Below are 24,795 nucleotides of genomic sequence, written 5' to 3'. Positions count from 1 at the left end.
TATCATTGCTGTCTTCTGATCCTTGTCTACTATCACAATGTCTGGTTGGTTAGCCAACACCTGCTTATCCATGTGGATCTTGAAGTCCCACGGGATTTTAGCCATTTCATTTTCCACCACTTTTTCTGGGGTCTCCCACCTGGACTTAGCCCATATGCTGTACAGATGTTCCTGTAGACAATTCCCGCTACTTGGTTGTGGAATTCAGTATACGCTGTTACTGCTTGCATTTTGCATCCTGCCACTTTATGTTAGACTGTTTCTGAGGTTTCTTTGCCAAGTCTGCACCTTGGGTCTTGTCTTGTGTGGTAGATTCCTGCTTCTATGGATCTGATACTTAGTGCTTGCTCTTGTGGCACTACGATTAGTGCATCTGTGCTGTCTCGGAGTCCAGCTTTCTCCAGCCATTGGTAGGATTCCTCCATGTCAGCCACTTCCATTATCTGTCGGTGGTACATCCCATGCAGCAGCTTGTCTTGCCATGGCGCTTCAAGTTCCTGTTCTTCCTTCCAGAACTGTTGTTGTTGCTTCCTTAGGCTTTCTCTCAGCATCTCATCTTCTGGCGTATTCCTGGAGAATATTTTTTTTTTTTTCTTCAGACTATAAGGCATGCCAGACCATAAGACACACTTTGGTTTTAGAGGAGGAAATAATAAAAAAAAAAATTGATGCAAAATTGTGGTCAATTCTATACTTAAAGGGAATCTGCCACCTCATTTTTGGCCTATAAGATGCGGCCACCGCCATCAGGAGCTTGTCTACAGCATTCTGTAATGCTGTATATAAGCCCCCGATGTAACCTGAAAGACAAGAAAAACGAGTTATATTATACTCACGGGGGGCGTCGCGGTCCGGCGCCTCCCATCTTCTAGCGATGACATCCTCCTTATTACGTCTGCCGCGGCTGCTGCGCAAGCATACTTTATCTGCCCTGTTGAGGGCAGAGTAAAGCACTGCAGTGCGCAGGCGCTGGACCTCTATGACCTTTCCTGGCACCTGCGCACTGCAGTGCTTTACTCTGCCCTCAACAGGGCAGATAAAGTATGCCTGTGCAGGAGCCGCGGCTGAAGTAAGAAGGAGGACGTCATCACTAGAAGATGGGAGGTGCCGGACAGGACCCCCGGGTGAGTATAATCTAACTCGTTTTTCTTATCTTTCAGGTTACATCGGGGGGCTTATCTACAGCATTACAGAATGCTGTAGATAAGCCCCTGATGACTGTGGCTGCATCTTATAGGGCAAAAAGGAGATAACAGATTCCCTTTAATATCCCCTATCCTGGTATGCAAGGCTCCCTTATTTCTATCCTGGTATGCAGGTCTCCCATCCTTATCCTGGTATGATTTGCCCCCATCCTGGCATGCAGGGTCCCATCCTTATCCAGGTAAGCATGGCCCTAATCCCTATCCTGGTATGCAGGGACCCCATCTCCGTCCTGGTATGCATGGCCCTAATCCTTATCCTGGCATGCATGGCTCCATCCTTACCCTGGTATGCATGGCCCCATCCTTATCCTGGTATAACTGGCTCCCCGCCCCCATCCTGGTATGCATGGTCCCATTCTTATCCTAGTATAATTGGCCCCCACCCTGGTATGCATAGCCCCATCCTTATCCTGGTATGCATGGCCCCATCCTTATCCTGATATGCAGGGACCCATCCTTATCATGATATGTAGGGACCGATCCTTATTCCTGGTATGCAGGGACCCATCCTTATCCTGGTATAATTGGCCCCACTCCCCCATCCTGGTATGCATAACCCCATCCTTATCCTGGTATACGGACCGATCCTTATTCCTGGTATGCAGGGACCCATCCTTATCTATAATATTAAATGCCCTAAGCAGCTTCCGGTTGTAACAACTTCCGTCCAGTTGTAACCGGTGACGTCACCGCACACCTCCTTCCATGTTAACCCTCAACACGCCACTCCTCAACACACACACTCCTCTCACCTTTCACCATCTCCACTCACGTCCACTCACTCTTTCACTCCACATACGACCCTTTCTCTCACTCCGTCTCTCATACTCACGCCGTCATCACCGCTGATCCACGATCCCCGACATCATCTTCCGCCGGCGCCATCCTGGATCCAGACGTCCTCCACGCCGGCGACATGTTCTTGCGGCGACGCCATTTTGGATCGGCGAAATCCCGCGATAGTCAAGATGGCGTCGCCGCAAGAACATGTCGCCGGCGTGGAGGACGTCGGGATCCAAAATGGCGTCGGCAAAATCTCGTGAGATTTCGCCGACGCCATTTTGGATCCCGACGGCATCCACGCTGGCGACATGTTCCTGCGGCGACGCTATTTTGGATTGGCGAAATCCCGCGATACTCAAGATGGCATCGCCGCAAGAACATGTCGCCGGCGAGGACGAAATCGGGATCCAAAATAGCGTCGGCGAAAACTCGCGAGATTTCGCCGACGCCATTTTGGATCCCGACGTCGTCCACGCCGGCGACATGTTCTTCCAGCGACGCTATCTTGAGTATCGCGGGATTTCACGATACTCAAGATGGCGTCGCCGCAAGAACATGTCGCCGGCGTGGAGAACGTCTGGATCCAGGATGGCGCCGGCGGAAGATGATGTCGGGGATCGTGGAGCAGCGGCGATGACGGCATGAGTATGAGAGACGGAGTGAGAGAAGGGGTCGTATGTGGAGAGAAAGAGTGAGTGGAGATGGTCAAAGGTGAGAGGAGTGTGTGTGTTGAGGGTTAACATGGCAAGAGGTGTGATGCTATCGCATCCTCCCGATGCGATAGCATCGGGCCATAATCTAGTCCTGGTATAATTGGCCCCACGCCCCCATCCTGGTATGCATAGCCCCATCCTTATCCTCGTATGCATATCCCCATCTATATCCTGGTATACATGGCCCCAATCCCTATCCTGGTATGATTGGCCCCAATCCCTATTCTGGTACGCAGGGACCCCATCTCTGACTGGTATGCATGGCCTCATCCTTATCCTGGTATGATTGGCTCCAATCCCTATTGTAATATGAAAGGCCCCCATCTCCGTCATGGTATGCATGGCCCCATGATTGTCCTGGTATGATTGGCCCCCTTCCCCATCCTGGTATGCATGGCCCCCAGTAGAAAAAAAAAAAAAATAAATCAAAAAAACATTCTTACCTTACCTGCGCACCCTCGCAACGTCATGCTCCAGTGCCAGCAGCTGCTTTATGCTTGTAAGCAGCGCATGGCAGTGAAGTCATGCGCTGCTTACAAGCCGCCGAAGACAGCTGCCAGAATACTCACTGTTCCCCACGTCGGGACTGAATGCGTGAAGCGCAGTGAGTATTCATTGCTCTTTAACGAGCACAGTGTCAGCCACAGCCGCCGGGTTCCTGCAGCTGCTGGGATTTCATGTGTGCCGCTACTAAAGGGAAGGAATATTCATTGCATTCCATGCCCTATGGGAGTGGATTGCAATGAATATTCATTGCCTTAAGTAGCCGGCACACTCTAATGTCGGGCAGCTGCTAGAAGCCGTCTGCTGCAGATAACACTGTGCTTGCTATTAAAGAGAGATGAATATTCACTCCTTTCTGCGCCCACGGGAGTGGAGAGCGGTGAATATTCATTTCTCTTTAGCAGTGGGCACAGGAGTTAGTCGTAGCAGCCGGCTCCTGCCTCCTTTGAGCCGCTGCTCCGCCAGTGCCGCTCCCCCCACCTCAGCCAGATTAGGGAGATCCTATTCCCCCCATTTTCCTCCAAATTTTGGGAGGAAAAAAGTGCGTCTTATAGTCCGAAAAATACGGTAATTAATTTTACATTTTAATAGATTACATTACCAGATGAGGATACAAAATGTGCTTTTTTTTAATTTATTTTCGTACTTGGACAAGGGGGTTGATTCATTGTTGCAGCATTTTAATTTTCTAAAATGTTTTAGCTAATTTTTAAATTTTTTTTAGTTGCCCTAGGGACATGTGCTCTATACTGCCATACCAAAGAATTTACCAATCTCATGAAGAAACGTCAGACTCTGCTTAATAGCAGCATCCAGATAACACTCAAAGATGTCCACAACACTTCAAACCATTTAAATGCTGTTATCAGAGATTGTTTGTGGCATCATAATGATTAAACAGCAGAGAGCCGAGCTAACTCCAATCACTGCTGTTAAAGGAAAGTGCTGGCTGTGTGACACAGCTGACACTTGCCATGTATGAAGCAATGTCAACTCCAGAGTCCACTCTATACACCCAGATCTGACAGGTGATGTGTCCCTTCTTACCTGTCGGTTGAGTGTAATAGCACTGGGCTGACATTTGGTACAGATTCCTTCTGGCCATGGTGGGTGACCCTCACAGCCCGATTTAATCTTGCAGCTGATATTTTCCAAGGCCACAAATTTGCCCCTGAAAATAGTAACATTTAGCATATGAGACATTACACAGCCAAGCACAAAGAATCACGCTAGTGTAGTCACCCTATGAAGGGGGCAGGATAATACATCAGCAAGTCATGAACATATACTAATTTCAAGTATCAGCAAGTGTGGAAAATAAATCTCATTTGATCCAAATTCTTCTAATTAACCATGATGAATATGTAAAGGTTTCGTCTTTAAGAATTCCAGGTTATCAGTCTTTTCCCCTTACTCCTCCTCTTAAACCTCCTATCTTTAAGGCAACTAACTGCAGAAGGAGCCTCTCCCTCGTTGTTCTACCTGCAGCAGGAGCTTCTACCCAATGTTCTACCTGCAATAGGTGACAAGGAAGAAATTGGAAAGGTAAAAATAAAAATGTGCATTCTTGTCAGGCAAAGCTCGATGTACAGCCAAACCACTGTGGCTGGATAGACATGTAAGAACCAGGACAAACCAGGGAAGTGCTGAAGATACTATATTTTGCAAACTGAAGATGTTTCCGGGAGTGGACCCCTAACTGATGACACATTGATGGCCTACCCTAAGAAAAAAAAGCACTATTGAAATATAGGGATTTTTGTGTACTCACCATAAAATCCTTTTCTCCGAGCCAATCATTGGGGGACACAGAGACAGTGGGTGTTATGCTGCTGGCCACTAGGCGGACAATAAGTAAACCAGAAAAAAAAGTTAGCTCCTCCCCTGCAGTATACACCCTCTCGCTGGCTGAGAATTCTCCAGTTCGGTGAAAAAAGCAGTAGGAGCATAAACAGTCAATAATAACCATAACTAAGTAAAAGCCTAAGAATGCTACAGTGAGCCAATAGGCTAAACAGGGTGGGTGCTGTGTCCCCCAATGATTGGCTCGGAGAAAAGGATTTTACAGCGAGTACACAAAAATCCCTATTTCTTCTACGCCTCACTGGGCGACACAGAGACAGTGGGGCGTCCTAAAGCAGTCCCTGGGTGGGGAGCATACATCTGCTAATACCCCATGTACCACTGAGTCAAGAGTGAGGTACTGCCGATTGCAGGCTGCATCCGCAGAGGCCTGAGAATGAATTAGGCAATGTTTGTAAAGGTATGCAGGCTGGATCAAGTCACAGCCTTGCGGACAGGCCTGAGAATAAAATTGGTAATATTTTGTAAAAAGTATGCAGACTGGACCAAGTCGCAGCCTTGCAGACCTGTTCTGCCGAGGCATGGTGCCGAATGGCCGAAAAGGCGCCCACTGACCAGGTAAGAGTGTGCCTTAATCCCCAGTGGGACAGGCGCGTTCCTGATACAGTAGGACTACTGAATCGCCAGGGAAATCCCCCTGGCTAGCGTTGCTTTGACACGGCTAGACCCTTCCTATGCCCCTCTGGAAGCATGAACAGGGCATCTGACTTGTGGAAAGGAGCCGTCTGCGAGATGTACCGTCTCAGCGCCCTAACCACATCCAGGGTGTGGAGGGCCTTCTCAATGCGATGGACTGGCGCCGGACAAAAGGAAAGGCAAAACTATTTTCTCGTTGAGATGGAAAGAGGAGACAAAATTGGGCAAGAAGGACGGTGACATCCTGAGAACTACCTTTTCCTGATGAAAAATTCAGGAACAGAGAACGACAGGACAGAGCTGCCAATTCCAAAACTCGTCTGACTGACGTAATTGCCAGTAGAAGACCACCTTCCAAGAGAGGACGGACAGTGACACGTTCTGTGGCGGTTCGAAAGGAGCCTCCTGTAAGGCCCCGAGAACCAGGTTAAGGTCCCATGATTACAATGGCCTTCTATAAGGAGGAGCCACATGGGAAACTCTCTGAATGAACGTCTTGACCTGAAGTTTGGTGGCAATTTTGCGTCAGAAAAGCACTGTCAAGGGCGAAATTTCGCCCTTGAGCGAGCTAAGCATGAGGCCTGATTTTAAACCAGATTGAAGGAATTCAAATATGGCCGGAATGGAAAAACACCAGAGGTGATCGACCATGATGCTTGCACCACGAAAAGGTTTTCCAGGTGCGGTGATAGATGCACATGGACACTGGTTTCCTAGCACTAATCATGGTGGAAATCATGTCGTGAGAGAACCCAGCCTGTGCTAAAATCCAGGTTTCAAGAACCACGCCATCAAAGACAGGGCACCGGTCAGGAAAGAACCACCTTCTGGGAGAGAGTTTGTGAAACAGGTGACTTGTATCATTCGGCTAGAGGAAAGGATATATGTTAAAAGAGGCAATTCTAAAACCTATGAGAGGTTGTGGAATCCCTGGTTACAATACGGTACAGTTAACTGATGGGAATGTGCTATATTTTACAATGTTGGTGTTGTGGATAAACCATTAATACCCGAACATAGGAACATTTCTGTTTTGTATGGTTTGATTGACAAAATGGGTAAAGAGGATGACTAATGGTAAATTACGGTGTAAGAGGAATCATATGGAGAAAAGAGTTATATATGCTGTCTACATAGGGGGGGTGGGAGGGGGGGAATAGGGATGTTCAATTTGTAAATCTATTGTTTATGGAAGATTTACGGTATATTCTGTATTTTGAATTCTGACCCAAAAAAATCTATTTGGTTAAAAAAAAAAGACAGGGCGCCGGAGTTCTGGTGGTAAATCGGGCCCTGCGAGTGTAGATCCATGCAATCTGGAAGTCGCCAGGGGACGTCGGCAACTAGTTGTATTAGTTCTGCATACCACGCTCGGCGTGGCCAATCTGGTGCGACAAGGATCACTGGTACTCCCTCCGCTCTGATCTTCTTAATGACCCTCGGAAGCAAGGGAAGAGGAGGGAAGATGTACGGGAGCCGGAACCGGTGCCATGGCAGAACTAGGGCGTCCGCTCCGATGGCGCATGGATCACGCGATCGGGCAATGAACCGAGGAACCTTGTTGTTTAGTCTTGAGGCCATGAGATCCACATCCGGAGTCCCCCAACGATGACAAATCTGTTGAAAGACTTCCGGATGAAGAGACCACTTCCCCGAGGCAATGCCTTAGCGACTGAGAAAATCTGCAGCCCAATTTTCTATGCTCGGCCCAATGGAGGATGTGACTCGCTTCGTGCACGGCCATTCTGCTCCGGGGTACCTCCCTGGCGGTTGATATACGCTGCAGCCGTGGCGTTGTCGGATTGGATCCTGATGTGACCTGCGAGGAGATGGTGGAGACTCCGTAGAGATAATCTGATCGCTTGCATCCCAAAATGTTGATGGGGAGACTGACTCTCGGGTTGACCAATGACCCTGTGCCGAGGAGATTTGCGTCGGTGGTTACTACCAACCATCTTACTTGGAGAAAAGACCTCCCTTGATTCAGGGAGGACCTCAGTGTCCACCACCTGAGGGATTGCCTGACCTGCAGGGACAGAGGGATCCGACGGTCCAGGGAGAACGGGTTCTTGTCCTAAGCTAACAGCAATGCGTGTTGTAAGGGACAGAGGTAGAACTGTGCAAATGGAACTGCTTCCATCGCTGACACCAACTTTCCTAGAACTCTCATGCCGAAACGAATTGAGTGAGAAAACAGTCGAGCTGCCTGTTGTAAGGCTTGGGTCTCTCCTGGAGGGAGAATGACCAACCTGCGGGAAGTGTCCAAGATCATCCCTAAAAGGGAAATCTGCTGAGCCAGTTTTGGGAAAGACTATTCAAAATTTATCTTCCACCCCAGGCGAGAAAGTGTATTTACTGTTATCCATGGATTCCTCGCAGGCTGGAAGGGACGGATCCTTGATGAGCAGGTCGTCCGGATACGGTAACACCACCACCACTCCCCGAGAGTGGAGAATGGCCATGACAGCCGCCATGACCTTGGTAAAGACCCTGGGGGCAGTGGCGAGTCAGAAGGGCAAGACAACGAACTGGCAGTTTTCCTTGTGAATTGCAAAACGCAGGAACTGCTGGAGGGACGGGCAGATCGGAATGTGAAGGTAAGCGTCCTTGATGTCGATGGATGCTAGGAACTCTTTTTCCATGGAAGCGACAACTGATCAGAGAGATTCCATTCGGAATCGCCGTACCCTGACAAACTGATTTAACAGTTTGAGATCCAGAATGGGTCACATCGTCCCGTCCTTTCTTGGAAACATAAAAAGGTTTGAATATAATCCTCTGAACCTTTCGTGATGAGGGACCGGAATGATGACTCCGACCCTTAGCAGAGCCTGAACAGCCCAAAGGAAGGCTCTTGTCTTTTTCTTGGGGGGAGAGGAAAGGAAAAACCGAGTTGGAGGGGGAGAAGAAAATTCTATCTTGTATCCGGAGGACACAAGCTCCCTGACCTACTTGTCGTCATTGGGTAGATCTATGAGATCTGGTTCCCCTAGATCCAGAAGCCCTAGGACTGGGTTTCCAAGAGCGGTTAGGTCTGTTTGAGACCTGGGAGCCTCTGTCTCCGTGCGGGGACCGACCTGATCCGGAAGAGAAGGTAGAGGAGGACCAACCGGAATTGTTGCAAGAAGATCGAAAACTCGTCGGCTGTTGGTTGCGAAACGGCCGAACAGCCCCTATTGTTGAGGAAGGAATTTACTTTTTTCCCTGGTAGTATCAGAAATGAGTTGGTCGAGTTTCTCTCCAAAACAACGACTCGTTTGAAAGGGGAGAGAAGACAACAATCCTTTAGGGTGTGGCATCCACCCGCCAGCCGCGGAGCCATAGGGCTCTTCTAATGGAGATCGCATTAGCGGCAGTTTGAGCCGCGCAATTGGCGGCATCAAAAGAAGCGTCTACGACAAACTCAGCTGCGTGAACTATCTGCCTGGCGACAGTGGTTGCCTCCGGAGGAAGATTGGTGCCTTGGAAGGAAGTAATCAGAACTTCTGCCCAAGCGGCCATTGCCTTAGTGACCCAAATTGCCACGAAAGATGGAAAAAGCGCTGCTCCTGAAGCTTCAAAAACTGAACGGGCAAGGTAGTCAATTTGACAATCGGAGGCGTTTCTGACTGAGAAACCCTCAGAAACAGATAGGAGCGTTTTAGAAGCAAGACGCGATAAAGGAGGGTCCACCGGAGGGGACTGTAACAAATCCTACATTAGGTCTGGATGAAAAGGGTATTTAGCCTGAGTAGACTTTTGCCCTGTGAACTGCTCATGAGGCCGATCCCCATGTTTCTGGACGGCTGGTAAATAACGTGCGCACACGCTAGGTTTTCTTAAATGAGCTAGGGTGTGCTGGAGCGGGAATATTTTCCTCATCCAACCTCAGCATCCTGTTGACTGATTCTATAAGAGAATCAAGCAACTCTTGATCAGTTGAGGGATTCTGAGGGGCTGACGTGTCAGATTCAAATTCAGATCCGTGATCGCTGTGAACCTCAGGAGAGGGCGAGCGAGAGACAGGAGTCGCCGATGCTGAGGCGCTGACCGTCCCTTGGACGAGTATGGCCCCTGCTGGACGAGTATGGCCCCTGCTACGGTTCCTGGCCAACGCCAGAGCCCTCCTTGGAAGGTAGGACGCTTTCTGCCTGGGTCAGAGACTCCACCGACCGTGACAGGGACGCAGCCCACTCAGGGTTACTAAACGCAGGAGGCCCGTCAGCAGCGGCAGCGAGGGACATTGGAGCGCAGGTCAGGGCGCAGTCCGGGGCGCAGTCCGTGCATAACGGATTAGTCTGTGCGCTGGGTAAGGCAGACTTGCAAATGGTACACACGGTAAAAAACGCTGTGTATTTATTAACAGCCCGTTTAGCCTCCTTAGATTGAGGCATAGCGCTCCGGAAAGGGTTAACGGCAGAGTCTGTCTGCAGCTGCAGGGAATGTGCCGTGAAGGGGTTAAGCTTTAATCTGAGGGCAGATGCAGCTTACCCAATCCTGTGCTGGGTCCCCCAGGAGGAAAAAACGGTGGCCATGTGGTGTCACCCGCTATCCGGCTGTCCAGAGCAGGCATAGCGCTCATGAAAGGGTTAACGGCAGCTGAAGACATGGCCCCCGAGAATAGAATTGCGCGTCTCGTAAGTAATGAGAGGTGCCAAGAGCAGGGGGCGGCGACGTTAGCGCAGGCGGCGCTAATCAAATTGTGGCCTAGTAGGCCGGAAAAGCCGGGGACTAAATTTTTGGCCTACCCGCGGTAGGTGCCTGGGGCGGAGAGAGGGCGGCACCATTTAAATTGCGGCCTAGCATACCGGAAAAGCCGGGGACTACATTTTTGGCCTACCCAAGCGCCGAGAGCAGGGGGGGCTGCGATGGAGCGCCGGTGCACCGTCGCTGACGTTAAGTCAGCGCTTCTCCCGGGGGCAGGACACGACCCCATAACGCTACTCCTGTGCTCAGGCAGGTCGTCGCTGTCCGGGGTCTTCTTGTCTCATCCTCCGGTCGATGTAGCAGAGCTGGAGGAGGTCTTAAAGGGGTATGCTCAATCGATCCACCCTGTGGTAGGGCGATGGAGAGCTCTGGGGCTGATTCAGGGCATCCGAAAAAGCGCTGCTCAAGTCCTTCTCCATGCACTCCTGTGCGACGTCCTGTTGCGCTTGCCCTCGTATCCGTGTAGTACCGACCGTAAGGGAACCATCGTCAGAGGAATTAGCCCCATTCGTCGCAGGAAAGTGTACGGGGAGGTATACTCCGCGTACTTGCCTGTTGTTGGTTCGGGGGAGAGCGGGCCGTAGAAAAAAACCGTCGCCCCCTTCACTCCGTTAATTAAAAAATAAAAATTTACAGAAAATTCAAAAATAAAATAAAAACGGTGGGGGGTCTGAAACCAGACCCAAGTGCCTCCTACAGACACTAAGCAAAGAACTGGAGAAATCTCAGCCAGCGAGAGGGTGTATACTGCAGGGGAGGAGCTAACTTTTTTTCTGGTTTACTTTGTGTCCTCCTAGTGGCAGCAGCATAACACCCTCTGTCTCTGTGTCCCCCAATGAGGCGTAGGAGAAAATGTTATTTTGGAAATAAACCTACTTAAAGGGAAGCACAGGCAAAAAGAAATATATCCATTAGTGTAGTGCTAAGATGTTAATGACCATCGAGAACCCATATTGGTACTACCAGTAGAGCCTTAAAATATATATTATTAGATATACAAATGCAAATTGCCTCTTCAGAGAAAAAGAGGACTTGAACTCTATAGCACCACCTGTCGGTAGTAGCGATCCTACAAGTCACAATCAACCCTTTATCGAGTCTTGTAATATGACTTAGGATAAAAACCAAGTCAGAATCTCAATTTGCAGACACGGTGTTTCGAGCTATTGGCTTACCCCTTAGATATACAAAGTTACTGAAAAGCTATCTTACAGAATAGAGCAACAATAGATTATTTGCTATTAATTCACTATCATGGGTGTCAAGAGTTTGAGGGTATGTGTTGTTTTAATTTGTCAGATTATAGCCAGGATTTGAAGTCTCAAATAGACCAGTTAAATGGTGGGATTGGTTATTTTCCTGGTTGCCTGATTTTGGTTATTAACGCAATATTTTAGGAGTAATTTCTGCTATAATCTGTGCTTGTATTGCCTTATGCATATCAATGTATCGTTTATCTGCTAAAGGTATTCCCTTAGGATATGGCATTGTATATAAATGATGTAAGGTTTCCCGATGGTCAAGGGTGGATTGTAGTGCGAAGATGTTAATGACCATCGGGAATCAATATTGATAGCCTGTCTTTAAAGACCCCTTTAAGATATTAAACAGTAATAGTTTAGCTGTGTATCTTCTGTAATTTTCCTAACACCTGGGCTGCATAGTTTTTAGTGCGAACATGCTTGTTTATAGGATTCATCCAATTACTCCAATTACCATATAGTTCTTATATCGCTGTTTGGTGACAACGGTGTATGTTTGTATTCCTCAGTGGGAAAGTGTATGTTTATAATTACTGCATAGTTTCGCTATTAATGTTTGGTGAGAAATGGCATGTTTATAGAATGGTGAAATATCCGGTATCAGGAGAGTTTTTGGCATGTCACATCCGGTGATGTATTTGTCCGGTGTAATTTGACATCTGAAGAGCTGGCCACTCAGAAGAGAGATATTATATTGGACAAATAGAATTTGTTAAGAATTTGTGTAACACTTGGTTAAGCAAGAATTGTTTTTTTCTAAACAATACATAAGCTGGGGAAGATTTCAGCTAAGACAGAAGCCTGATAACCTGTAGACTGGAGGGGACGCCCGTGTGGGTCTACAGTGTGGATATCCCATGAATTTCTCTGCCTTTGCTGTTCGCTTCTCACAGCTGATGTTTCCGGGCAGATGATGTGTACGATTCCTGGTGAAGTTTTTCTTGCTATGTAGTATGTAATGTAAGTACTTTACCTTTGTAATTTATATTATGCAAAAGTGTATGCAATATCATATTTCCTGTTTTCTGTAATCATTTAATTATTGTAATAAAATTAATCGCCTTCTTTATCCGAGCCCTTTAAGTAATTGGCAAAACAATTAGTCACTTATATATCGCATGTTATGATTACAGAAGAGGATGGAAATCATCTTGTGTATTTTCTATGGGTAATGTGCCCTTACATTCAGCTCGGCTCCCCCTTCCCAGAGGCCTATGAGATATTTGGACTGCAGTGACTCACTTATCTGCTCCTCCTGTCAGCTTTCGGATGTAGGCATGGAAGGACATGTGCTTCACTGGGGGCTCCAGATGGTTGAGATAATCCTCGTCGAAAGGCTGCAGGACAATGTAGTGTTACACGTACTCCCTCCAAACTGAAATACGCTAATCTTACTATTTTGCCATTCTCACCTCTAGGGGGACACAGTGCACGCATTTACCCAGCGGACCATGGCGACATCTGCAGGAGAAAGGAAGAAAAAGCAACCTTATTGTGGGGGCAGCTAGAAAAACAATCTACTAAGATCACTTGCAGGAAATCGCATTGTGCTGAGGTCTGTAGTGCAACCCCATTCACTTCAAGTGAACCATATATCCCATGCTATCATAATAAACATCCATATCGTTTAATGATGGTGCTACCCCTTTAAGGGCTATGTGGTGTCATTAAAGCAAATAATATACTAAAATATTACGAGGGTTGAACTATTGAATGTAATTGCATCCTCCAAAGCTCTCTTCAATAAAAGGAGTTTCCCAGGTCATTTTCGTCATTTCTCTCGTACCACTGGCGCACCAGGCCACCCACTGTGCAGGAATTTGCAATAAAGTGGCATTCAGGTGAATGTGAAGTGAATGATTTAAAGAAGCCAAAGTTCAGCTTATAAGGACTGATGGGGGTCCTGGAAGTTGTACCCCTAAAAACTAAGAAGTAATGGCATAATCACAGCAATATGCCATCACATGATAGGAAACCCTCTCTAGCCTACAACACAGCACTTATGCAACATGATGCATGCTACACATAAAGCAAGGCCGCCCCCCTGTGGTCGATATACCACGACTACGAAACGTACAGCTGGGCGTCTCTGTTCCTATAGATCTTTCCCTCTTGTTTATTGAGGTACTGGTCAATGTCGTCTTCCACCACTAGGGGCGAACTTGATGGCCTGGAAGACAGACCTGACGCAGACGTATCCATAACTTCAGATGAAGGGCCGGCAGCGCTGGATGGAAAGAGGAACAGCATGTCTCCATGTCTACAAGGGAAGCAAACAGAGCAGAAATCAGTTGCAGCCATTTATTATTTATCTAGAGCAAGCGGTGTCAGGTGAACAGCCGGGAATCGCCTCCTGCACTAATGATCAAACAAGGTGGACTGTCATGACTCATATTACAATGCCTGATGAGAGCTAATACCAAGTGCAGATGTCCCAGCTTAAAAATCCTGTGTGTGCTGACGCTTTTATAACTGATTACATTATCTAGCCATGGAAAATTAAGCGTTTTTTTATTTTTTTAAGCTTGGGACACGCGCTGCTAATGGAGTGCGCTCATCCCTGGCCCACAACCGTATCAACCTGTGACAGCTCTATTACCCCCAGCCTGGACTCCCCCACTGGTACCAATAGATGGGAGTTGTACATAACCTCACTACACACAGGAAAGAAGACAGCCGAGTTACATAGTCGGAATATGCCTCTTGCAGAGATTGGCAGTACCACAGATCAATGCCATTACAGGGACTGTCAGCACAGAATGACTGGTCATACCAAGCACAGGCACTCGGAACTTGATTTGAACAGTCATTCTATGCTGACAGACTCCCATGAACCCCTTAAATTTAGTTATCAATCAATATATAAGCTCTTCCATCTGGCCTGTGCGTTTAAACATCTCCTCCAGTCCCTTTCCCCTGCTGTCACCACTCACCTAACTAAAATATTTAACCTCTCTCTCTCTTCTGGTATCTTTCCCTCCTCATTTAAGCATGCCATCATACATACACTACTTAAAAAAAAAACCATCCCACGACCAAAACTGTCCCGCTAACTATAGACCTGTCTCTAATCTTCCCTTCATCTCTAAACTCCTGGAACGCCTGGTCCACTCCAGTCTTATCTGCTATCTCTTTGATAACTCTCTTCTCGACCCTCTCCAATCCGGTTTCCGCTCTCTACACTCTACTGAAACTGCCCTCAATAAAGTCTCTAATGATCTACTAACAGCTAAATCAAATGGTCATTACTCCATGCTAATTCTCTTGGATCTCTCCGCAGCATTCAACACTATGGATCATCAGCTCCTCCTCACTATGCTCCATTCCATTGGCCTCAAGGACACCGTTCTTTCCTGGTTCTCCTCCTATCTCTCTGACCGCTCCTTTACTGTATCTTTTGCCGGTTCCTCCTCCTCTCACCTTCCCCTTACTGTTGGGGTTCCTCAAGGATCGGTTCTAGGCCCCCTCCTCTTCTCCTTGTACACTGCCCCTACTGGTCAAACAATCAGTAGATTTGGTTTCCAGTACCATCTCTATGCTGATGACACCCAATTATACGCTTCTTCTCCTGACATCACGCCATCCTTTCTAGAAAACACCGGCGATTGTCTAAACGCTGTGTCTAACATCATGCCCTCACTATATCTGAAACTGAACCTGTCAACGACTGAACTCCTTGTGTTTCCTCCCGCTACTAATGTACCTATACCCGACATTGCCATTTCTGTGTGTGGCTCCAATATTACTCCCCAGCAACATGCCCGCTGTCTTGGGGTTATACTTGACTCTGAGCTTTCCTTTGCCCCCCACAGTTGATCACTGGCTCGCTCTTGTCATCTGCACCTCAAAAACGTTTCTAGAATTCGACCTTTTCTTACTTTTGACTCCGCAAAAACTCTTACTGTTTCTCTTATTCATTCTCGTCTAGACTATTGTAACTCTCTTCTAATCGGTCTCCCTCCTACCAAACTCTCCCCTCTCCAATCTGTCTTGAATGCTGCAGCCAGGATCATATTACTCACCAATCTTTACACCGATGCCTCTACCTTGTGCCAGTCATTACACTGGCTACCCATCCACTCCAGAATCCAGTACAAACTTATTACCCTCACCCACAAAGCCCTCCATGGCTCAGCACCACCCTACATCTCCCCCCTTGTTTCATAATACCACCCTACCCGTGCCCTCCGTTCTGCTGATGACCTGAGGTTAGCATCCTCAATAATCAGAACCTCCCACTCTCGTCTCCAAGACTTTACACGCCAATTCTTTGGAATGCACTTCCCAGGTCAATACGATTAGTCCCCAATCCCCACAATTTTAAGCGTGCCCTGAAAACGCATTTATTCAGACTGGCCTACCGCCTCAACACATTAACCTAATCTATCCCTGGGTGGCACAGTCAAAAGTTTTACCATAACCAGGTTCCCCGCATCATGTTCCCACATGCTTTATGCATCCATTAGCCCTCTGTGTCTGTACTGTTACACACTTAACATTATGGCTGGTCTAAACAATCAGGGCAATTGTTACCACCCACCTTTCGTGTCTACCTCTTTCCTCAGACTGTAAGCTTACGAGCAGGGTCCTTATTCCTATTGGTATTTGTTATAATCTATGTGATTGTTATGCTGTAATGTCTATTGTCTGTACAAATCCCCTCTGAAATGTAAAGTGCTGCGGAATATGTCGGCGCTATAGAAATAAAATTTATTATTATTATTAAACACTTATCGGCTACCCAGCGATTTGATTATGGGGTGCTGATGGGTTTGGCATGGCAGCTGAGGGCCAACTGAATGCCCTTGTTCGCTCTCCAAGTGCTTGTCTTCACTATATACGCAGTTATTGCAGAATATATTGTAGAAGTAATTAACCCCTTTACCCCCGAGGATGGTTTGCAGCTTAATGACCAGGCCAATTTTTACAATTCTGACCACTGTCCCTTTATGAGGCAATAACTCTGGAACGCTTCCATGGATCCCAATGATTCTGACATCGTTTTCTCATGACAAATTGTACTTCATGACAGTGGTAAAATTTCTTTGATATGACTTGCGTTTATTTGTGAAAAAATGGAAATTTGGCGAAAATGTTGAAAATTTAGCAATATGTCACACAAAAAACTTAAGTAACATTCTCCACATCTACTTTACATCAGCACAATTTTGGAATTTTTGCTAGCAAGTTATAAGGGTTAAAAGTTAAACAGCAATTTCTCATTTTTACAGCACCATTTTTTTTTAAGGGACTTGAGGGGTCTATATGAAAGAAAATACCCAAAAAATGACACCATTCTAAAAACTGCACCCCTGAAGGTGCTCAAAACCACATTCAAGAAGTTTATTAACCCTTCAAGTGCTTCACAGGAAGGTTTTAAAAAAAAAAAAAAAAACAAACATTTAACTTTTTTTTCACAAAAAATTTACTACAGATGCATTTTTCTTAAGGGTAACAGGAGAAATTGGACCCAAAAAAGTTGTTGTACAATTTCTCCTGAGTACGGAGATACCCCAGTATGTGGGGGGAACCACTGTTCGGGCGCATGGCAGAGCTCAAAAGGGAAGGAGCGCCGTTTTACTTTTTCAACGCAAAATTGTCTGGAATTAAGCTCGGACGCCATGTCGCGTTTGGAGAGCCCCTGATGTGCGCCTAAACAGTGGAAACCCCCCACAAGTGACACTATTTGGGAAACTAGACCCTCTAAGGAACTTATCTAGATGTGTGGTGAGCACTTTGAACCCCCAAAAATGCTTCACAGACGTTTATAACGTAGAGCCGTAAAAATAAAAAAAGAATGGCTCCTCCTCAGTAGCATACACCCACCGACAGGCAGGAAGTACCTCAGTTAAGTATTAAAGCAGTAGGAGAAACAACCAACAACTCAACATATGTACCGGCCCAACGACAAAGGCACGTTGGCCCAAAACCAGTACAAACAAATAGGGATGGTGCTGTGTCCCCCAATGAAGGCTCCAGAAAAGAGATTTATGGTGAGTACCAAAAATCCTTTCTTTATCGCTTCATTGGGGGACACAGGTAACCATGTGTGAAGCTTCTGGGGTTTTGGCAGCGTCCGAGAGTGGACCCTCTGGGATGCGGAACTGAGGCCCTCGGGGCAAGCGCACCAGGTGGAACCGACCCCTATACAGGGACCGTTAGGGGCAGGCCCGCGGGGGATCAGACACCGCGACTGCTGGAACCAAGTGGGGCGGCTCGAAGGACTGGAGAGACCACAAACAGGAGAGAAGGCTGCACCGGAACCAAAGTACGGAGCTCCCTGTGGAGCGGCTGAGGAGAGATGCAGAGCAGTGGAGCCTGAAGCAACGAGGAAGACAGACGGACAGCAGGCAAAAGGACAGGACCTGGAAAAGGCCAGAGACTAGGGAGTGGGACAGAAGCGAAGGCTAAGGAACACGGACCAGGCAGGACGGAGGGCAGACAAGGAGAAACAGAGGCAGAGACAGCAAGATAGAGACTAGGGAAAGCATTAAACAGAGGGGAAACCTATAGGGAACCTATAGATGGCCAAATAGTGTAAAGGATTTCACACAAGAACCAGGCGTCTTCCCCTTTTGGAAGACGCCTGATAAATCCTCTGCCGGCAGGCGATTGGCTGACCGCTAATCGGCCACCACCCACTGCAGGGTTAAACATCATGACGGGCACGCGCCCGCGCACTAGTGCGCATGTGCGGGCGGGGAGCAGCAGGAGAGGGAGCGCGTGAGCCGGAGGAAGGAGGAAGCGCGCGAGGCGTCGGGTGAGTGACTGCCGCAGGGGAACCTGGTGCCCGTGGGACGTCGGCGGCCACGGCCGCAGCGGTTACACCATGTGACGTCCTAAAGCAGTGCCCAAGGGTGGGAACAGAAGGAATGCAGAGAAAAAAGGACTGAGGCCGGCCGGTGCGTAACTGCCACCTGCAGCACCTTTCCTTCCTAGGCCTGCGTCGGACATGAGCATGGACTTCGCAAAACTTTGCAAGAATGTGCGAAGATGACCAGGTCGCGGCCCTGCAACCTGTAAAGCCGAGGCCTAGCGAGAAACTGCCCCAGGAGTTATCCAGAATATGGACCTGAGAGGGACAAGAGGGACCTAGAGAAGACGGGACAATGTCTGCACTAATGTGGAATGAAAAGAAACGGAGGAAGGCAGTATAATGCTGCCAACTCAGGACTCCCCTGATTTCTCTTCTTTGTAGCCAATAAGGATAACGGAACCAGATAGTTGTACTTACGCCACTGGAATCAGATGTTCCAGTAACTGTGGTAGAAACTTGAAGATGTAGGTTTCCTCGCCCAAAGAATGGTCAGAATGACCTTATGGGAAAAAACCCAGTCCCTCTCAGAAGTAGGCCTCAACAGCCATGGCGTTAAACTTAAACGACTGTGGCAGAAGAGGGGCCTTGCGGTTTTAAGACTCTTGTGATCAAGGGAAAAGGCGGGGACAGAAAAGGCATCTGAAACTGGGACCACGGGATCACAAGTGCGTCGCAACCGACAGCCATCAGATCCTGGGACCTGGTTACATACCGGGGAACCTTTTGAACCCCATTTTGGAAACTAGACCCCCTAAGGAACTTATCTAGATGCATAGTGAGCCCTTTGAACCCCCAGGTGATTCACAGAAGTTTATAATGCAGAGCAGTGAAAATAAAAAATCTTTTTTTTTCCTAAAAAAAATTTTTTTAGTCTGCTATTTTTTATTTTCACAAGGGTACCAGGATAAATTGGGCCCCAAAAGTTGTTGTCCAGATTGTCCTGAGTACGCTGGTACCCCATATGTGGGGGGGAACCACTGTTTGGTCACACGTTGGGGCTCAGCAGGGAAGTAGTGACATTTTGAAATGCTGACTTTGATGGAATGGTCTGCGGGCATCATGTTACATTTGCTGAGCCCCTGTGTGCCTAAACAGTAGAAACCCCCCACAAGTGACCCCATTTTGGAAATAGACCCCACCAAGGAACTTATCTAGATGTGTGGTGAGCACCTTGAACCCCCAAGTGCTTCACAGAAGTTTATAACGCAGAGCCGTGAAAATAAAAAATCATTTTTTTTCCCCTAAAAAAAAAAAATGATTTTTAGCCCGCAATTTTTTTTTTCACAAGGGTAACAGGATAAATTGGACCCCAAAAGTTGTTGTCCAGTTTGTCCTGAGTACGCTGGTACCCCATATGTGGGGGGACCACTGTTTGGGCAGACTTCAGGGCTCGGAAGGGAAGTCGTGACGTTTTGGTATGCAGACTTTGATGGAATGGTCTGCGGGCATCATGTTACATTTGCAGAGCCCTTGATGTACCTAAACTGTGGAAATCCCCCACAAGTGACCCCATTTTGCAAACTAGACCCCATAAGGAACTTGCCTAGATGTGTGGTGAGCACCTTGAACCCCGAAGTGCTTCACAGAAGATTGTAACACAGAGCCATGAAAATAAAGAATCTTTTTTTTTTCCTCAAAAAATGAAATTTTAGCGCACAATTTTTTATTTTCACAAGGGTAACAGGAGAAATTGGACCACAAAAGTTGTTGTCCAGTTTGTCCTGAGTACGCTGATACCCCATATGTGTGGGGGAACCATTGTTTGGGCACAGGTCAGGGCTCGGAATGGAAGTAGTGACGTTTTGAAATGCAGACTTTGATGGAATAGTCTGCGGTCGTCATTACGTTTGCAGAGCCCCTGATGTGCCTAAACAGTGGAAACCCCCCACAAGTGACCCCATTTTGGAAACTAGACCTTCCAAGGAACTTATGTAGATGTATGGTGAGCACTTTCAACCCCCAAGTGCTTCACAGAAGTTTATAATGCAGAGACGTGAAAATGAACAAACCATTTTTTTTCCACAAAAACAGGATTTTTGGGTTGCTTACCGTAAAATCTGTTTCTCGGAGCCATCATTGGGGACACAGAGACCATGGGTGTATGCTGCTGCCACTAGGAGGCTGACACTATGCACAAAAAAAGGTTAGCTCCTCCTCCGCAGTGTACACCCCACTGACCGGCAGGGAATTCCTCAGTTAGTGAGAAAGCAGTAGAAGTAACAGAATAGATTGAAAACAGAACAAACAACTCAACTGTAACCAATCAACCAAAGTAAGAACAGGAGTTGTAGAACATGGGAGGGTGCTGTGTCCCCCAATGAAGGCTCCGAGAAACAGATTTTACGGTAAGCAACCCAAAAATCCTGTTTTCTCGTTCGCCTTATTGGGGGACACAGAGACCATGGGACATCCCAAAGCAGTCCCTGGGGTGGGAAACAAACTTCCATCAGGCCAGTGGACTCACCACTGCTGCCTGCAGAATCCTTCTACCTAGGCTGGCGTCCGCCGAAGCGTAGGTGTGGACCCTGTAGAATTTCACAAACGTGTGAACCGAAGACCAGGTTGCAGCTTTGCAAAGCTGCAGCGCGGAGGCTCTGTGGCGTACCGCCCAGGAAGCACCCACTGCCCGGGTAGAGTGCGCTCTGATTCCCGGAGGGGCCACTCGATGCTTAACCCGGTAGGCCTCCAAAATTGCCGATCTGATCCAGCGAGCAATAGTAGCTTTGGAAGCCGGGTGACCTTTCCGCACCCCATCTGGAATGACGAAAAGAGAGTCTGTCTTTCGCAAGGAAGACGTCCTAGACAGATAAGACTCATCTCCCTGACCAGATCCAGCTTGTTCAGGGACCGCTCCCGAGGGGGAGATGGACTCGGACAGAAGGACGGCAGAACAATATCCTCATTGAGGTGAAAGGAGGACACCACCTTCGGAAGAAAAGAGGGCGGAGGCCGCAGAACTACCTTTTCCTGGTGACGTACCAGGAAAGGAGAGCGGCAGGAAAGAGCCGCCAATTCCGACACGCGCCGGATGGAGGTGATGGCCACCAGAAAGGCTACCTTCCAGGAGAGAAGGGAAAGGGAGACTTCTCTGAGAGGTTCAAAGGGAGAACCTTGCAGAACCTCAAGAACCAGATTAAGATCCCATGGATCCACGGGCGCTCGATACGGAGGAGCCGTGTGAGCCACGCCCTGAAGAAAGGTTTTGACCTGAGGGCGGGAGGCCAAAGTCTTCTGAAATAAAATGGACAGCGCCGAAACTTGACCCTTCAAGGAACTGAGAGCAAGCCCCGCATCCAGCCCTGCCTGAAGAAACGCCAGAACTGAAGGGAGTGAAAAACACATAGGCGCGATGTTATTGGCCTCACACCAAGTGAAATAGGCCTTCCAAGTACGGTAGTAAATTTTGGAAGATGATGGCTTCCTGGCTCGGATCATGGTATGAAATACTCGACCGGAGAATCCTGCTAGTTTCAAAACCTCGGTCTCAACAGCCACGCCGTTAAATTGAGCGGCCGAGAATTGGGGTGGCAAATCGGACCTTGAGACAGCAGATCTGCCCTGTCTGGAAGCTTCCAGGGGGCGTCCGCGAGAAGGTTGACAATGTCCGCGAACCAAGACCTTCTGGGCCAATTCGGGGCGATGAGAATGACTGGGATTCCTTCTGCTTTGATCTTCTTCAACAGCTTGGGAAGAAGAGGCAGGGGAGGAAACAGGTAGGGGAGCTCGAACTGTGACCAAGGAATGGCCAGAGCGTCGGCGCCCACTGCGAGAGGATCTCGAGCTCTGGATACAAACTGTGGGACCTTCCTGTTGAGGCGAGAAGCTAGCAGATCTACGTACGGGGTTCCCCAACGACTGCAGAACTGAAGAAATACCTCCGGATGTAGGGACCACTCTCCTGCCGTGAGACCCTCGCGGCTGAGAAAGTCGGCGGCCCAGTTGTCTACGCCGGGAATGTGTACCATGGAGATTGTCAGTACCGAAATCTCTGCCCACTGAAGGATCTTGGACACTTCTGCCAGGGCTGAGACACTCCGTGTCCCTCCTTGGCGGTTGACATATGCCACCGCTGTGGCATTGCCTGTCTGAATCCGGACAGGCAGGCCCCTGAGGAGCCTCTCCCAGTGGACGAGAGCCAGATGGATCGCTCGTATCTCTAGGACGTTGATCGGCAGAGCAGATTCTTGAGTCGACTAACGACCCTGAACAGTGTGATTGCGGAACACTGCACCCCAACCAAGGAGGCTGGCATCCGTTGTTACAATCTGCCAGTGAACAGGAAGAAAAGACCGCCCCAAGAGGATGAGAGGAGACGTCAACCACCAGTTGAGTGACCGCTTGATCCGGCATGAAAGACGAACAGGGCGATCCAGGGACAGAGGCGACCTGTTCCACCTCGACAGAATGGCGTGTTGGAGAGGTCTGGCGTGAAATTGGGCAAAGGGAACTGCCTCTATCGCCGCCACCATCTTTCCCAGGACCCTCATAGGTGTTCGGAGGGACGGAAATCGTGTGGTCTGCAGCGATCGTACAGCCTGCTGCAGTGAGAGAATCTTCTCTTGTGGGAGAAAGACCCTTGACCGACGAGTGTCGAACAGTAGGCCCAGAAACACAAGACGTTGAGTAGGGACCAGACAGGACTTTTTCCTGTTGAAGATCCACCCGAAATCGGAAAGAGTGTCCAGGACGATCGTCAAACTTAGGCGTGCCTGTTGGAAAGAGGAAGCTTTGATCAGAATATCGTCGAGGTACGGAAAAAGAACGAGACCTCTGATCCTCAACAAGGCCATCAACGCAGTCATGATCTTCGTGAAGACTCTGGGAGCGGTGGCGAGACCGAAGGGCAGCGCGACGAACTGGTAATGTTCCTGGCGAACCGCAAAACACAGGAACTTCCGATGTCCGGAGAATATGGGAACATGTAGATAGGCATCTTGGATGTCTATTGAACACATGAATTCCTGCTCCTTCATGGAAGCGATTACCGAACGAACCGACTCCATCCGGAAGTGACGAAGACGGACTCTCTTGTTGAGCAGCTTGAGATCCAAGATGGGTCGGACCGCCCCATCTTTTTCCGGCACGACAAACAGGTTTGAATAAAACCCTGTAAACCGCTCCGATTCTGGCACGGGCACAATCACCCCGGAACTGAGGAGAGTGTCGATGGCCGTAAAGAACCCCGGGATCAAAGCTGGATCTTTTGGAGGACGGGATTCGAAGAAACGATCCCGTGGAAGAGAGACGAACTCTATCTTGTATTCTGACAATACAACCTCCCTGACCCAAGCATCCTCTACTGAGGCCAGCCAGACGTCCTTGAAGAACAGGAGTCGACCTCCCAATTGGAAGGGACCCTGGGGAGTCCGAGGATAGTCATGCTGATGTGGGCCGTCCAGATCCGGATCTGGATGGTCTGCCCTGCGAAGAGTGGGAGCGCCAGGAGGGAGTGGGTCTGAAGGAAACCTTCCTATCTTGGCGTGCCTGCGGTCTTTGTTGGTTGGAGGAGGTCTCCGCCGTATTGAAACGGCGGTAAGCCCAAAAGGGTCGAAACTGACGCCTCAGTGGGGGTCTGCGAGGCTTGGACTGAGGCAGGAGAGAACTCGTGCCACCGGTGGCGTCCTTAATAATTTGGTCCAATTGGGATCCAAAGAGGCGCCCTCCCTGAAAAAGCAGATTAGTAAGAGACTTTTTAGAAGACAGGTCCGCCTGCCAGGCCTTGAGCCAAATTGTACGTCGGATTGCCACAACGCTACTTGACGCCTGAACTGCGCAGGATGCGGCATCCAAAGAAGCAGAGGGAAATCTGATTGGCAAGATCGGCCAATTGATCTGGTTGTGCTTTCTCTAGGATGCCCTGACGAAGATCCTCTGCCCAAGTGGCTATGGCTTTTGCTGCCCAAGATGAAGCAAAAATTGGGCATACCGCCGTCGAAGCCGCTTCGAAGGCAAACTTTGCTAGGGATTCTATGATCCTATCATTAGAATCCTTTAGAGACGCCACGCCTGAAAGCGGGAGAACCGTGTTATTAGAAAGACTGGACACGGGCGGATCGACCGAGGGAGAGGCAGACCAGTTGTCCGTGAGCTCTTTAGCAAACGGGTACAGAACTCCGAGACGCTTCCCTCGTTGAAAGCGTCTGGTCGGATCCCCCTCTTTCCCTGGTAAAAATCTTTCCAAACTCGGAATGTAAAGGGAATACCCTGGAGGGTGTTTCCTCCCGTCTGAACGAAACCTCCTGATCTGAGGATTTCGCAGGGGGGTCAGCAATGTCAAAGGTCTGATGGATCGCTGCAATGAGCTTCTGCACAGTAACCCTCATGTT

At 48.5% G+C, this 24,795-nt stretch overlaps 1 protein-coding gene across 1 annotated transcript in view; it reads right to left on the bottom strand.

Moving 5' to 3' along the window:
* NPLOC4 (NPL4 homolog, ubiquitin recognition factor) overlaps positions 1–24,795 on the bottom strand; it is a 103,278-nt gene that overhangs the window by 64,024 nt on the left and 14,459 nt on the right. The window contains exons 4-7 of the mRNA XM_073560459.1: positions 13,730–13,912; positions 13,065–13,113; positions 12,895–12,989; positions 4,253–4,376 (exon numbers count right to left, since the gene is read on the bottom strand). Coding sequence (XP_073416560.1) covers positions 4,253–4,376; positions 12,895–12,989; positions 13,065–13,113; positions 13,730–13,912 — 451 coding nt within the window. The remainder of the gene's footprint in view (positions 1–4,252; positions 4,377–12,894; positions 12,990–13,064; positions 13,114–13,729; positions 13,913–24,795) is intronic.

Source organism: Dendrobates tinctorius, unplaced genomic scaffold (assembly GCF_039654945.1).
Source record: "Dendrobates tinctorius isolate UK_male_01 unplaced genomic scaffold, ASM3965494v1 ptg000014l, whole genome shotgun sequence".
Lineage (NCBI taxonomy): Eukaryota > Metazoa > Chordata > Amphibia > Anura > Dendrobatidae > Dendrobates > Dendrobates tinctorius.
This window is presented reverse-complemented; position numbering and strand designations above follow the sequence as displayed.